The sequence below is a fragment of the Motacilla alba genome, chromosome 4 (genome assembly GCF_015832195.1).
Source record: "Motacilla alba alba isolate MOTALB_02 chromosome 4, Motacilla_alba_V1.0_pri, whole genome shotgun sequence".
Lineage (NCBI taxonomy): Eukaryota > Metazoa > Chordata > Aves > Passeriformes > Motacillidae > Motacilla > Motacilla alba.
Genome location: NC_052019.1, coordinates 44,737,116 through 44,753,373, shown reverse-complemented (window position 1 = coordinate 44,753,373; position 16,258 = coordinate 44,737,116). Strand labels below are relative to the sequence as shown.

The 16,258-nt window shown below is 43.4% G+C and overlaps 1 protein-coding gene across 5 annotated transcripts in view; it reads left to right on the top strand.

Moving 5' to 3' along the window:
• TMPRSS11E (transmembrane serine protease 11E) overlaps positions 1-16,258 on the top strand; it is a 41,896-nt gene that overhangs the window by 21,083 nt on the left and 4,555 nt on the right. For 3 of the 5 annotated variants that reach the window (XM_038136461.1, XM_038136464.1, XM_038136463.1), the window contains exons 3-10: positions 1,309-2,885; positions 10,777-10,900; positions 12,151-12,266; positions 12,732-12,799; positions 13,262-13,425; positions 14,401-14,439; positions 15,529-15,709; positions 15,928-16,193. In XM_038136461.1, the coding sequence (XP_037992389.1) occupies positions 2,793-2,885; positions 10,777-10,900; positions 12,151-12,266; positions 12,732-12,799; positions 13,262-13,425; positions 14,401-14,439; positions 15,529-15,709; positions 15,928-16,193 (1,051 nt within the window). In that variant the 5' untranslated portion in view covers positions 1,309-2,792. Of the gene's footprint in view, positions 1-1,292; positions 2,886-10,776; positions 10,901-12,150; positions 12,267-12,731; positions 12,800-13,261; positions 13,426-14,400; positions 14,440-15,528; positions 15,710-15,927; positions 16,194-16,258 lie in introns of all 5 variants that reach the window. The other 2 variants (XM_038136465.1, XM_038136462.1) reach the window with 2 other exon arrangements.

The window sequence follows — 16,258 nt, the reverse complement described above, 5'->3', positions numbered from 1 at the left end:
TTAAGGTTTGTCTTTTAGGGGGTTTTATAATTTTATATAATTTCTGTCTTTTAAATTCAGCATGTCAGTAGTTGATCTGATTTTGGGTGTCTTTAGAAATGCTGAATCTGTTGCTGGTATAGTTCAGACACAAATATGATAAAGCAATTGTTTAAACTGGTCAGGACTGAATCAAGAGTTACATCCAATTTTGTGGATTTCCTAGCTGTCTGTTACTGAAACAGTTACTTACAACCTCCAGAAACCCAGTATAATCTAAGTGATCAATGTAAAAGGTTTCACATTTTACTTCAGAGTAATTAACATAATTGGAATGATAGTTCCTGGGATTTCCACATTCCATGGCCTTCCTGCCACTATGTTTCCTATATACATGCAGTGTCCAAGTCCTTTTTTAGGGTCAGCCTTCTGGGTCTGCCATCAATGTCTTGGAGAATCCTGTGGAACATGGAAACCATGGTTTTGACTCTCTGTCCCTGTATCCTGTTCATATCAGACTTCTAAAAACTTTTTTTACTATGTTACTTTTGTGTAACTTCTATTGCATTCTTTGCTTGAGATTGCAGTGTCTACCACGGGATTTAGAACAGGATACATTGTTTTCTGTGGGCACCAGTCTGTTTCTCCTTGTCCATTTGAAGCTTCTCTATAGTCTTCCTAATGTGAAGCGCAGATCCTGTTTCCCTCTCGCTTTAAACAGAAATTTGTTTATCCTTTGCTAGGTTTAATCCACTCTGCAAGCTCCCAGTCTCTGGTGAACCTGAGCTTCACTGCCTTTCTCCATTGCTATAGCCAGTGGTTGAAACTTTGCCTGCTCACCAGATGGATTCTGGTGGGGGTCTTGATCTATGGCATTTTATGTTCAACCTGCAGGGTCTTTCTTCTTTCTCTTATGTGATACCCAGGTGGGCTACAACCCCTGCCTCCTTCCCAGCATTTCCTACCTTTTTCAGACTTTTTTTTTTTTTTTTTTTTTTTTTTTTTTAAGTGTTGCGGTGTAGCACAAAAGGGCGCAGAAGAAGACTGTCTCTGGAATCAGGAGCCAAACCTGGCAATGGAACCACTTGTGGCTATTGCCTGTCCCTTTTTCTCCCATGGGTTTTTTGCTGCAGGGAGTTATTGCCAGTAAAAGAAGAAACTCGGATACCTTGTACATAGAGGGGACTATTGACCAGCATTATCACATTATTTAGCAGTTTAGTGCATTCCTGCCATGAAATCAGGCCTGGAGGAGCTTTTCAGTGCCCTAAAAAGACATCCTCGGTTTAACCTCTTTCTTTAAGCAGCAATAGGTTTTTTTTCCTGCAGGTGAGACTATACAAGGATTGCCATGATGGCTCTGTGTTGTACATCCTTCCCGCTATGGCACAATCAAGTCACAAGGCAGAGCTCTATGTCTGAGTATCATGGGGTGCCTGGAATTAATGTCTTTGCATCACCTCTGCACAGGTCAGGTAATCATGTGACACTTGATACTTTACCCTGGAAATTGTCACCCTCTAGCTAGGCTTCTGACTACATTTTGCTTGCACATCTGGACTGACTCAGGTGTTCCTATATGGGATGGCAATGCAGCTTCCAGTTAAGGAATTGAGAAGCAATTACATGAAATGTGTCATTAACAACTGTATTCGTCACGTTTTGTAACAAATTATGCTGAGATATAGAGTCCAAATTATGAGAAGCTGAGGCTTATCTTTAGCTTATGCTTCACTCAAAGGAAACTGGCATTCTCCAAAAGGCAGTCTTCCTGTTACTTGGCTATGGACTTGATGCAAGGTGGAAGGAAGAGCTCCAGCCATGTAAGTAAGGTGTATTTGCATCAGCATGTTACTAAGCTGGTGATCTCTGAGCTGCAGAGGGGTCAAATGGAGGTCATTAAGGTGGAGGAAAAGAGTCCCTAGAGGTTAGAAAGTTTATTGCAGGAGAGCAAAGAAAATGTGTGCCACTCATATCTTGTTGTGAGGTCTGTCTTCTTTATTGTCCTTCTGAAACAAATCTGTGTGTCAGGCTATGTGGTCACATACATCTTCTAGTAAGTTTAGTGGTACTGAGAGAACTTAAAACTTCTTAAAACTTTAAAACGTAAAGCATTTCTGAAGGTTGAGAAATGCTACTTTAAGTTACAGTTTGAGCTTGTGATGATTGTTTGCCAGCTAACTTGCTGTCACTAGCACAAGTAGAACTTCTTACTTATAACCTGAAAATATTTATATCACAAATTTTTATGACACAGCAGAATTTTCTCAGGACAGAAATGTATATTTAGCTAGGTGACCACAATTAAAATTATCATCGAAGGAGTTAAAGAAGAATGAAAAAATTGAATTTAGCTGTTGTTATGAGGGCAGATTCTTTTCTGGCCAAATAACCAATTTCAAGGAAGTTCAAGGGAATTAAGAGGCACATACCTTTGATTCTGCATCAGTTTGTCAGCTCCATACCTGGCCTAGGGCTGAACGTTGTCTCTCGAACATGCAAATTTTCTGCATTGATCCTTCCCACAATTTCTGATTTGTTCTTAATTATACCAAAGAAGGAAATAAACTCTGCGTCCTTGCAAAATTTTCATGGCTCTTCTGATTTGGGGTGTTGCAGGGTGTAGCTAATGCTCTGAAAAGGCTTCGGGATTCCTGGATGAAAGGTGTGATGAAAGAAGTGTATTGTTATTGTTTTAGGGGAGGAATCATGCTACTGGGTAAGCCTCTGTCACTGAGACTTGCTGGACTTGTTTGTTCTGACTTGCCTATGACTCCTTTCTTTCTTAATTCGGGAGATAAAGCCTCAAGTCTATGCTGAGATGCTGCACAGTGAGTTGTGGTGCTCGGGACGGTGGATCTCCCAGAGAGAAGAGCTTCTTGCTGACCTCTCAGTGGTACACAGAGGTGGGTTCCACGAACTTCTGGCTTGCTTCTTGGTATTTTGGGCAGCATGGCTACGTTGTGTGTAGATTTATAGGGCGGTTGGAGCTTTGACCCAGGGTGTGGGGAGAATGGCACTAGTTCTGAGCTTGCTTCTGTTTTGATCTGCCTTTCATGCAGCAGTAATCCTTCTGATATTCCAGCCTTTCTCCTCACTCAAAATGCATGTTTTCTGACAATTCTCCAGCTCATCTACAGCACAGTTTGGCAAATCAAGGTGGCCTGTGTGGAGGGCGGGTGAGAGGTATCTCATGCTGCGCTGACTGACCTACCATTTGTGCTAGCGCAGTTAGGATGTGTTATAGGCACAACTGCTGGATGAGAGGACGAGCGGAGTACAGTTGGTAAAAGTAGCTTCTTGTGCTTTTGATTATTTTAATGGACTTTGTATGCAGCCAGAGAAATGTTAATTTGTGCAGAATCAGCTTGGAAACACACCAAATCTGGCACCTGACCATTTTGCCCACCCTGCGTTGGAACAAAAATCAAACTGAAAACCCACAGAGACTGTAACTGCTTGGGTGGTGCCTTGCTTTTGGAGTAGATTTCAAGAAAACAAAGAAGGACAAAAGGAGGCAGGCAGAGCTTTTTTTTTAGGGCTGGAAAGCAGAGATCTACTGCTATCATCTGTGACTGCCAAACTAACAGAGCAAGATACTTGTCTATGACCAAACACTGCTGGAAGGGGAAATCTGAGAGGTACAGATGATGTTAAAATTACAGAAATTTATCCTAAACTGATTGCAGTCAGTGGCCACGTACTTAACATTTTCTTTACACTGAGATGACCTCTCAGTGTTCATGCAAATTGTAAGTCTTTATGTAATGAGTAGTCCTCCTACTTCTGCTAAAACTTGTTTCAGAACATGAGAGTCTCAGGAGGTTGGCTGTGGCAGTCAGCTGTAGAAAGACAAATAATTGATAAAGGATATCTCTGTCCTTGGCATTACAGTTACATTCCACAGACTGTTGTAGTGGTATGGGAAGCTGGCTCTATCCCAACAAATAAAGAGCTCAAAACTTCCAAACAGTCATGTTCAAAATGGATGAGATAGTAAGGAACAGCAAACCTTTTGTGCTGATTGCAGATGTGATTGGATAACCAGGGAAGCCTGTATGAGCACCATTTTGGCATCATGGATATAGTTGCTGGGAAGCTCTGAGTTAAGAGATCCCAAAGACTGAATGCTGCCCTTGAATCTTGAAGCAAATGACAAGAGCTGTGTTTGGAGCGGTTGTCTTTACCCAGCTGAACTGTGCTCTGGGGAAGCAGCAAGACCTTGGTAAAATTGGATGGCGAAGGGGAGGAGCTCAATTAGTAAGTGGCAAATACATTACTGATGCTTTATCTGACTGCAGAGGGGTGGCATGCAGCACCTACTGTTTTTGTGGGCTGTTCAAGGGTGTGGGGAGATCAAGCTGATTTAGTATGACGCATAGAAAAACGCACACTTCATTTCCCTCAGCAGATACCTTCAATGTTTGGAACTCTTTCATTGTATCAGAATGCTTTAGGAGATATCAAACATTGAGCAATTGAGGCTGGTAGGCAACTGACCTCATCCAAACAAGGGTCTGGCAGTACTTAGGCAGGCACCAGCTTCTTCTGCTTCAGTTCTCAAAGCAGCTGAGGTTGTTGTCCCATTCTTTTAGAAGTGCGTGTCCTGAGTATGCCACAAGAGCACAGAAGAAGTGCTAGGTCGGTGTGGTTGTTTGCGGTAAAGGTGGGAGTGAAATTAGCAAGTCTTGCTTTGTGGCCCTGTGCTTTTTCTATAGGCCTCCTAGAGTAAGCCAGATGTATCCCATTTGCTGCCATTCCCAACCACTCTGGCAAGGTAAATAGCTCCAGGAATCTAGTCTGGATTTTTAAATCACACTCACCAGGCCAGCAGATTAGTCTGTTCAGTTGTCTTGTGAAAGGTCCTATTTCTAGGAAGAATGATTGTAGGCATGTACCTGAATCTATCAGCTGGGAAAACTGGTCATGACTATAAATATGGAGAGACCCTCCCCATCAGATGTGCCACCCAAACTCTGCCACTGGCTCTTCTGAGAATACTGGATTATCAGTTGGCAGGGGTATAATAATAAAAAATATAATAATAAATGTGTTATAGGAAGACAGCAGCAGATCACATAGAAGAAGTTGTATGTTTTTTTCTCTGTGGAACGTGGCAAAACACTTTCAGTGAAGAGATGGTACAAGAAAACCTGATTTGGATTAATCTAAAAGCAAATCTAGTTGGGAATGCTAGAAGGTTTTAATTTAAGAAGTCAAAAAATATGAAGAGCAGATCTGTAAAGAGTAGCTGTTGCCTGCTTATCCAGAAATTTGGTGACTAGGGCCACATGATAAAGTTACACTTTCTTTTCTTGTCTGAACAGATGCATTCTGATCAGTTTGCTGGTATTGCTCTTGTTGAAGCTTTTGGTAACACACAGTAACTCAACCAGAAGAGATGGATAATCTCAATATAGTGAATCAAACCCTGTCAGGCAGAGGTGGGAGCTGAACTTGCATCACTTGCATTGTGAATGAATATAGTAACCTTTTAGGAAGATTGGTACAGGGTTTGGGGCAAAACCAGGTTGTTACCTGTGTATTGTGCTTGTCTTTCACTTTTGGATAAATATTTCAAATTCAAAGGTAAAGAATTCATTTGGGGCTGATCAAAAGTCCAACCTGAAATCCTATGTGCTTTCTCATTGGTTTCACAAGGAAGACCAATTTTACCTCTGTAAAATTTCGGTATAACTCTTCTTCATTATATGCCAATAACTATTAATGTTGCTTTATTTCTTGCTGTATTTCACTTATTAAAATATCTTGTATCAAGGTTTGATTTAATATATCTCTTTCTAAACAGAACTCTAGTGCATTTTAAAGACTTAATTATATTACAATATATCTATTTTCAAAATCATTCATTTGGATTTTTTTTTCAGTACAGAATAACTTTTTAGTGATCACAGTCTTTGCCTCAGAGCCAAGGTGTGTAAGCTGGGATATTTAATAATTTGCTCTTCCCAACCTGTGCTCACCCAAGCTGTGATATGAACTGGAGAGATGCTGCTGTCTTCATGGATTATCTTGGGCCCCTTGGGAATGACGCATATTTTAAATGAGAACACAGATTGCTGGAGGAGGTTTAATGTTCACGATAGTATTGCCAAGATAAGCAGGTCTGTACTGAACGAAAGGATCTTGGGTTTGAAACTTCTCACTAATTGACTGCAGACTGAAAGCTGCCAGATATACACCACAAGAAGGTGGTTTTAAGAGCAGAGAGGACTCGGCCTTTGAGATCTCCCAGTGGCATCTGGGTCTGATCTCTTGGTAGGGTTTGCTCCTGTGGAATTTGCGTTATCTCATTCATGCTAGAGGGTGAATGCTGGATTCCTGCCCTGCTAAGAGTTAATTTGCAGCTCACTGGAGTTTGGGCAGTAAAAAAAAGTCAAAGTCTGCGATATAAGGAAACAAGAAACGTGAGGCTGTGCGAACTCTAGAAGGCATCACACAGCTGTGGTATTTGGGGTCTGAGGAGAATGCCTGTCTGTTAAGCAATGTCTCTTTGCTACAGGAAGAAAGGAAGGATGTATCCATGGTGGAGGCTTTCATCAGCACTGCAGAGGATCAGTGTTTCTCTGGCCATTGAGTGTTGCTGGGTGGAGCAGAATTTGCTTGGTTACTAGAGTGCGGAGAAGACCATGTCTAATTCCTAAACAGGGGGATCCACCTGCCACTAAATTATATAACTATGGAGCAGCATGTCCCAAGCACAGGAATCCCTGTCAAGGTGGTTATTCTGGTAGTCCTGCCCTCTGTGGCACCATAACAAAAAAGGCTAGGGGACTGAAGAGCTGGTTGGAGGTGAAATGTGTATGCATAATGAAAGCATTGAGTGGATATAACCTGAACTGTCTCTCAGTAACCATCCTAGCCTCTGTCTCAGCAAAGCTAGGCATGCCTAGTTGTGAGATGAAATAGAAGAAAACCAAACAGCAAAACATGGGGGCTACTGAGCTGGCTCCCACACACAGACATTACAGTTGAAGGATACTGGTAACTGTACACTGTGGGAGTTGATGAGTCTTGGTGCTTTCATTGCAAAAGCTTTTTGGTTTTTTATTCTATTCTGTTACTTAGCAAGATGGAAGTCAAAACCATCCTGCTAAAGGGAGGAAACTGTTTTGGTTTTGAAGATATATTTCCACTTTAATTTGTATATCCTATATACAAATTAATTACCTGTATGTGGATGTTGGTTGACACCTCCTGGATGTTGGTGGATGAAAAGCTCAACATGACCCAGAAATGTGCACTCACAGCTCAGAAAGCCAACTGTGAGCTGGGCTGCATCAAAAGAACAGTGGCCAGCAGTCTGAGGGAGGTCATTCTACTCTGCTCTTGCGGAGTACTGGAGTACTCATCCAGCTCTGGATAAGCTGAACATAGGAAGGACATGGACCTTTTGGAGCAAGGCCAGAGAACGGTTGTGAAGATCATCAAATGGCTGGAACAGTTCTCCTGTGAAGACAGACTTGAGAGATTTGTGGCAGTTCAGCCTGGAAAAGAGAAGACTCATGGGAGATACTGTGAAGAAATTCTTCACTGTGAAGGTGGTGAGGCACTTGAACAGGTTTCCCAGAAAAGCTGTGGATGCCCCATCCCTGGCTGGAAGTGTTCATGGCCACACTGGGTGGGGCTCTGAGCAACCTTGTCAAGTGCAAAGTGTTCCTGCCCCTAGCAAGGGTGTTGGAACTAGATGCTTTTTAAGAGTCTATTCCAAAACAAACCATTCTATGATTCTATGATATGAGTGCTTTAAAGCTTTTTCTTAAAAAAAAATGTTAAGTGAAATCAGTATCAGAAGTGGTGTAGTGTAGGGTTTTATTCCTTATCTACCATGTTTCCATTTCCCTCAGCACTGCAGCACTTCCTAAGATTTCTGTTTCCCTTTGTGAGCCTGTGTGACTTGTGGAGAGCAAGCAGTTCTGAAATATTGGAGGAGAAAGGGGTCTGTGCTGCCAGTGTTCGTGGCTGTAGCTGGTATTTGCACAAAAAGGAAATAGAGACAGATGGCTGGAAGGACAGTGCTGCCTGTGAGAGCAAGAGTCTCACAGACATGGAGATGCTCAGTTTTTTTAATCTTGAGCTTTGTAGCTTTGGCATAAGGCCATGTTTTGAGGAAGTCTCTCTGGATATGGTTCACAAAATGCGCAGTTATGATCCAAGAGCACAGTTGCCTCAATATCTGCAGAGTCAGCCATACACTGCCAGGGCTGTGCTGTGTGTTCTGTGTGCCAAGAGCAGTGGAGGGATGGTGCTCCAATTGCCATTCAGGTGGAAGCCCTTGGAGTGGGGACAGCTGCAGGACAGGGAACCAGTCTGATTGAGATGGATGGGAGGGGCTCAGGCTGGAAGCAAAAGCTCTCCAGTGAGGAGAGCAAAGTGAAATGGAAAGGCTGCCTCTTTCAAGCATGAGATGTGGCTACTGAGGAGGGTCAGAGGCACGTTTCCATAGTGGGCTGTTCTGATTAGCCAAGAGGCTTGCCCTCAAGAGTAGTAATTGACTGCCCATGAGATATGTTGCAATTCCCTGGGACTGGGAAATGCTGTGAGATGAATATGGGAGTGTTCCATAGAAGGCTGCAGCATACTGAAGAAACTGAGGCAGAACCGTTCCACTGGTTTTAGGTTTTTATTTGAATGGTTAGAAGTCAAGGCCTCAGTGAAGCCAGTTGAGTTCTGGTGGGTGTCATTTATGTGCTTATTGCAACTTGTAGTTTTCAAAGGAGTAATCTTGGCCAGCCTGGGTTTTCAGACTCCTATCAACTGCCCTAGAGCCTTGACATCAGGAAACTGAGCCAGTCTGGTGGAGTAAAACAGGCTGTGCAATGCGAGAGCAGAACTTGCCCCAGTAAAGTAGGAGCAACAGAAGGAGAGATACTGGCTTTCTCCATAATATGTGAATCTGAAGCAGAAGTCTTGATCTTGGTCACCTGTCCTGTATATTTTGCTGCTTGTGACTACCTGCGGTTGTGATGCTGGCTGAAGCTCCTCTATGTTAACCTTTTCTTTCCAGTATGCCACCTCTTTGAATGGGTAAAAAATTTGCCCATTTGGCTAGCACTCTTACTAGCAAAAACCAAGGTTTTATATGAGGAGATCAAACTTTAAGTTTCTTCCAGCTTTCCTGTCTCTTGCTTGAATACACCCTTGCTGCCTCCTGACCTCTCGGTAGTGCTGTCTGGTTGCTGGGATTTTTTTGGTGGGGGGGGGGATGCGGGAGGGGGGGTTGGTTTGTTGTTTGTTTTTGGTTTTTTTTTTCCTGTTTGTTTTTTTTTTTTTTTTGCCATTTCCTGCTTGTGGCTTTACTTAGTTTTCTTCTCATCAGAGCAGAGGGTATAACAGTGTCCCCCTCTCTGACCACTTCACTGCCTTTTGCTGTCTTGGATTTGTGTGCCAGACCCTCACCTTTACTGCTCATCTGCCCACTCAGCTCATTTCCTGAGATGGAGCCCCTGCTGTTAACCTGCTCTGCTTTCACTGTGATTTCTTCTTTTCCATGTTATAGTCAGAAAACCTGCAAAGACTTATTCTCTCTGCCTGCCTTTCTTCCTCTTCCTTCCTGCATCTTCTCAGATTTTGCTCAGAGATGGCTGTGCCATAGGCCTGAAAAGGGGAAAGCAGCATTTAGTATGTCTGGTTCACAGCAATACCAGCATGGATCAGGGGGTGTAAAGAGCATAGTGATTAGCCAGCCAGTCCTCCTCCTGAGGGCTGGCTGCTGCCATTTGTCTCTCCAGTATATCTGAGAGATTATCTCAGGTGTTTTTCAGATACCATGTTCCAATGCAGACAATGTTGCAGAGACTCAGTATGTGGCATGATGATTATCACGTGGTGTGCTGTGGAGTTATTTGGGATCTTTAATAATTGTGCATAAGGTTTTGCATCATCCTACAATAAAGCTACTGAGGGCATGCACAAAAATGCAGTTTTCCTAATGTTCTGTTGCTTAATGCTGCACTGGAGGATGTAAGTGGAGGAAAAAGTCTTCTGTGCCTCTGTCCATGTGTGAGTCAAGTTCTCTACCATTTTACAGGTCTCCTTGTGGCTTTCAGAGAGTTACTACTGGATCTTGTTGCCATGTTACCTTTACACACAAGTATCTCTTTCTCTATAGATTGTCTGGCAGGAGACAGGGTGTGGTTGCTTTCAGTATATGTGTGGCTTTGGAGCAGTAAGCCCCAAACCCTGTAGGGACTCAACAAATGTTAACTATTCATACCAACTAAATATAACCAAAGCTATGTATTATGCGGGATCTTTGGTTGTCTAGAGTATCCTTGGGGCAGAGGTTGTTTCATTAGTCATGAATTATTACATTTATGTTCAGTTTAAATACCTGTGTGGGCAGTTGGCTGCATCTGAAATCTGTGTATGATTTCTTGAAGTGAAATTGTCTCTACTAGCAATTCCTGCAGACCTTTTTCTTGGTGTGTATGTGAGGCAACAGAGGCAAGTTAGAACACAGGAAATTCTGACTAAATATGAAGGAAAAGCTTTTGCCATGAGGATGGACAGTGACTGGACCAGAGATCTTGGGAGACTGAGTTTTCTTTCTCTTGGGTATACCAAAAAACTTGACTGGACAAGGTCTGGAACAACCTACTTTAATGGGGCTTAGTTTAAACAGTCAGCCCTCGGAGTCCAGAGGTCTTTCCCAACCTACCTCATTCTGTGGGGTTTTTCAGCTGAGCTAAGCTGTGCCAGATATGATTAGACTCTGGATGAACTATTGTCTTTGTACTGGAGTTGAATTTCTCCATGTTGCTTTCTTCAATACAGGCAGTGATCCAGATGGACAGAGCAGTAAGGCGCTTAGAGCCATGGAAGATCGCAGTCATTGTTGTGTCAGTGATAGTAGGCTTAGCCCTCATCATTGGCTTGATTACATATCTTTTGTGCCACGGTAAGTGCCCTGCTCTTTTGCTGTTACAAGCTTTTAGGAATCTGTTGTGTTTCACTTGCTGCTGGGGTCCTGCCTGAAAATTTAGGCATGCAATTTTCCCCTGGTATAAAACTCACATGATAACTTTCAAAATGCTATTTGAGAGCTAGATTGATCTGAAGACCTGTAAGAATACTGAAATATGCTTTACTTGAAGCAGGGATTTCAGTTTGAGCCCTCCTTTTGTTTCTTGCCCTGGTATTTCCACTGGTATTCAGTGTCTCCACTGACTGACTAAAGGATAACAGTCTTTTGTATAAGCCAGAGGTGTGTCTAGTACTCAGGCTATGCATAGTAAGCTTAGTCTTGCATGGGGTTTTTGCAGAAACTCCACCTGGCCCTTGTAGTTGAGAATATTCCAGAAAGAAATGGGACAGAGCTTGAGGCTTTTCAGAGCTCAGAATCCAGTTCTGGTTGCCAAGAACCCAGTCTCAGTAGCAGATCATAGAATCATTAAAGTTGGAAAAGATCTTTAAGATCACCAAGTCCAACCATCTTGGCTTATGACTTGAAGACAATTAATTCCATTCCCAGTCACTTGCCTCATGAATGAAGTTGAGTCACTCCATTCCCAGTCTCTGAGATAGCAGTGTGAGTTTTTTGAAATGCTTTCCTGCTGGAATGGAATGAATCATGTGGCCATCTCAGCTCATGAAGAGTCAATGAGGCTGTGGCTTGCACTAGGACCAGAAGGAGCAGTGGCAGAGCTACAGCTCAGCTTTGCTTTTTGCCAGCTCTGTATTGCAGGGCCCCTCTCTGCCATACACCCAAGAACCAGATTTTAAAATTAACCCAACCACTGAACAGATGCAAACAGCTCTGCCCCATATGCCTCTCAGGGGGCAGGAATGTGACAGAGTGCAGCTGGGGAGGAGTGGATGTGGCTGAGTCAGAAGGGCTCCTTTGTCTCGTGCTATGCTCACCTTAGGCCAACAAGAAGATGGATCCTAGGGCAATGTTGTAGTGGGTGTAATTTGGAGCTCCTTGGGATGGTCCTCAAAGAAGAAATGAGCCCCTAGATGGTCCATGGAGCAACAGGATGGTCCATAACCCCCTTTTACCAAAGTGCTGCTAAAGCTGTAATTTCACAGTGGACAGGATCACTGCCAGGGCCAGGGACCCTTGCTTGTGCCATGTTCTGTGAAATATTGTGCATCTTTGAATTGTACTAAAGATGATCAGCTACCTTTCCTTCTTTTCCTCCTCTGTAGATCAAGACAGATATTACAATGCATCTTTCCTAATCACCAATGTCGACTATAATCCTCAGTATGAGAGGCAAACTACAGATGAGTTCAGGAACCTAAGCGAAGATATTGAAACCATGGTAAAGAAAAAGCTTTTTTTTCTTTAAAAAGTAATTTACTTTTTTCTTTAAAAAGTAATTTCTTTCACCCCACCTATGCTGAAGAGTTCTGCAAATGTATGATTGAAAATAGAGTCAGAGGTGATTGTGCCTCATCCCTACACAGCTGGCCTTACCTTACACACTTTGCTGTTGTGGGTTAAACATACATAGCTGACTTTGCATGTGCAGATGGTAAGCACAGGTGTCTGCTCCACAAGCCCTGAGGTGGAACTGGCAAGCACAGAGCAGAATGGATAGTGAAATCAGCCAACTCAGCTGTTAATTTTGGATCTGCATTCCCTGATGGAAATTTAGTGGTAGCTTTGGTGTAGAGTTGGAGATCTGAAGGCATTGTCATGTGTTTCAGAGGCTCAGGAGACTGTTATATTGTAAAAGCATGTACTTATTGCAGGTGTATTTTAACACACTCTTTTCTTTTAACAGATATCTGAAGTATTCAGGGGGTCCTTTCTAAGTAAAAGATACATCAGGTCCCACGTGGTCAGTCTAAGGTAAGTAATATGAAGGCCAGGAATATGCTGGCAGGGATGTGCTAAATACCTTTTCTTCCTACCTGTTGACCATATGGAGCATTTCTGGTTTCTTGGGTTACACCAGCAAGGTGGCTAAGCCTGGCCTGGTTTTTGCTGTCCTCTAGTGCTCACAACACTGAAGACTCAGTTACCCTTAGAGGTCAGCAAGGAAGAGAAGTTTGGCCCTATACTTTTGCAGATTGATTACCCTTTCCCTAACTGTTCCCAGAAAATTCCCTCTGATCACTGTCATAGCAAGAAGCTTTTGCTCCCTGCTGACATGTCATCACCTTCCTTTACTTGAGCACAGCCATGCTATTTGTTCTGGACATCAGTGCAGACCAGACCTGTTCTCATAAAAAGAAGGCAGGCAGTACAAAGCAGAACCAGGAGCATTAGTAGGCAAAGAGAGCGACACCATTTGTTTTTGTTGGTTTGTAGCCCAGATCCTGTTGGAGTGCTTGCATCTGTTGTTCTGGTATTTAAATTTCCCTCTGCTGACAGTGAAGCAACGACCTCGCGTCAAGTCAACCGTGTGTTACTCAGAAGGCTGAAAGCAACCTCGACGTACCTGAATGTTGACCAGTCTACCATCAGACTCACAGGCAAGTGCCTTAAGTTTGTGTTTTCAGCTTGGAATTTGTTCCTCACCCTTTGCAGTTCTCAGTGTAATGAATTTCACCTTAGTATTGCAAATATGGGCTATTCTTGTTTTCTTTTTTTGCCTTCTCAAAATTGTCTGTTAGGCTGACAGCATGGGAAGTTGGAAGATGGAACATGGAAAGAACTAAACCATATTGGCACTGCTTTATGAGTGGGAGCTCTTCTCCATGCATCAGATATTTTCCCTGTGTGATCTAGTTGTCTTGAATGAGATAGTCCCCCTCAATTCATCAAGAAAGGTCCAACTTTGTGACCATGGGTTCACAAACAACTTTAAGACATACAGTTAATTGAATAAGAACCTTTATAACCAGGCATTGAAATGCAGAGTCCTCAAGCTATTAAAAATGCAGGGCTGAGGTGCCCCCCTTCTCTATCCTCTGCCATTTCCTTTGTCATTTGACAGATTTCTGTAGCAAGTGTCTGTAACAAGATCCTGAGGATCACTGGGCAGTAATCCTTTCCCATGAATCTGTTGTGGATTGCTGTCTGATTCTGACAGAGGGGTTTTTGTAGGAAAGAAATTAGAAATGTTGTAGTTTACCTTCAGACAATCCCAGCGCTGAGGACTTACGAAGACTCATCTGACCACCTTGCCACACTAAACCTAAACCTGTAGGCATTTGCTGGTGGCTATGCACATTGTACATGTAGATGTAACTTGGACCCACTTGCAGTCATCTGCTGCTTTTGTTAGCTCTGGGCTAAGGCAAGAAATGTGCATCCTGTGGCCTTTCCGTGAGAAACAGAGGCTTAACTAAACTTCTTCAACAGAGCAAATTACTACTACTCGTACTGTCACTCCAGGCATCAATGCAAGCCATTTAATTTTTGTTTCCTGGGTACAAGGAGAGAGTCTGGGCTGGATCACATAGCAAATGAGATAAACTTACTGTGGTCTTTGCTTTTCATTCCAGAGTTGAACAAGGAAAAGGGAGATAACCTTTTAAACAACTGTAAGTACAAATACTTTATAGCAAAGGTCTAGGGACATCGTACTAGAGGTTGTGTGCTTACAAAATCCTTATACTTTTATGATACAAGTTGAAATCAAAATTTATTGCAGATATTAGAAGAGTAGACAGTGCATGAGCCAGGGGAGACTTCAGCTCATTTCCTTGCAGTCTTGCTGGCTCTCAACATTTGTAGAATCAAGCATTCTGGCTTGGTGGTGGGAAGCACTTGCTACAATGTTGGTTGTTGGAAGTAGGGGCATGTAGTCAGCTGCTGTTAGCAAGTTTGCAGAAGGGCTACAGTTCTGCTGTGGGCCATGATTCTAGCTGTGGGCCATGATTCTTGATGGAATCCTTCAAAAAACATTTTCCCTCCACCCCCTCTTCTCTGAAGAAAGGTTTGGCAATGGTCTGTCAGTTTTGACCTAAACTTTAAGGAAAGGCCAGAGGGTGGGAGAGGGAGAAAAGCTGTCCACACTCAGAGCAAGGCAGTGGCACGGCCCTGGAGAGTGGTAAGTTCTCAGTCCTCCTGTTGTGCTCCCCCTTGAGGTCTTAGAGCTCCTCTGGAAACTGGGAGACAGTGTAAGTACCCTCCCAGGGCACTCCATCAGCCCACTGCATGCTCTTGAAGATTTTGCATGTTAGCTTTCCATCTTCAAATGGCCTCTGAGAATTAACTGGTTTGAATCTAACTTTTTTCAGCTGAGTAATACCTGATTGTTGGCACAGTGGCTGTAAGTAAATTGTTGGGAAGAGGACACTATTTTTTTGTTGCTGCTGCCAAGGCTAATCTGGAGGTGACCTGACAAAAAACCTTTTCTTTCAGTGTCTCAGATGTACAGTTTTCAGGTCCCATGGGAATTCATATGGGCTTGTGTGTCTGAAAACTGGCTTAATGAAAAAGTACTGACTCCTCTACCAAGCTTCTTTGTTTACCCTGCATGTATCCTGAGACACTTGTGGCCATGGCACTTGGTTTCCCTGCTTTAGGTGAAGGCTGTCTCTTGATGGAGACTCCTGCCCTGTTATACCTGTGCCTGCAGCCATGAGGGCCTTCAATCAGCTAAAGCAGAGCTGCCTTTTCTCTGACAGGCTGTGGAATACGAAGACAGGCATTCTCCTTCACAGGAGTGGAAAGAATAACTGGCGGGCAGCGTGCACGGGAGGGAGAATGGCCATGGCAGGCGAGCATTCAGCTCGATGGGACCCATCGCTGTGGGGCATCAATCATCAGTAACACCTGGCTGGTGACTGCAGCTCACTGCTTTAGAGGGTAAGTCATCAGCACCTCTCTGATCCTACAGGCCTTAGGACTCTTGGGTGCTCTGACCTTTTGTGGCCCTCTAATATCTGTATCTGCTGAAAGGTAATGAAGTCTTACTCTTCCCCTTTGGCGAACCTGGTCACATTGCTTTTTGGTGCTTAAATGGAGAACTAAGCTCCCTTAGGTATCTTTTGTGTGGCTCTGGCATAACCTCAAATATCTCATAGGGTAAGAGATCCTCGGAGGTGGACTGCCAGCTTTGGAATTCTGCTGAGACCTCCAAAACAGAAAAAATTTGTCCGGAGAATTATTGTTCATGAGAGATACGGTGACCTTCTCCTTGATCATGACTATGACGTGGCTGTTGTAGAACTCGCCTCTCCTATTGAGTTCACAAGTGATGTGCACAGTGTCTGCCTTCCTGAAGCATCTCACATTTTCCCAGACAACACTTCCTGTTTTGTCACTGGCTGGGGAGCTTTGGAGAATGATGGTGAGTGTCTCTTGCCTCCCTGTGCCCTGTCACACATGTGCCTGAGAAGACTGATGTTAGTTTTA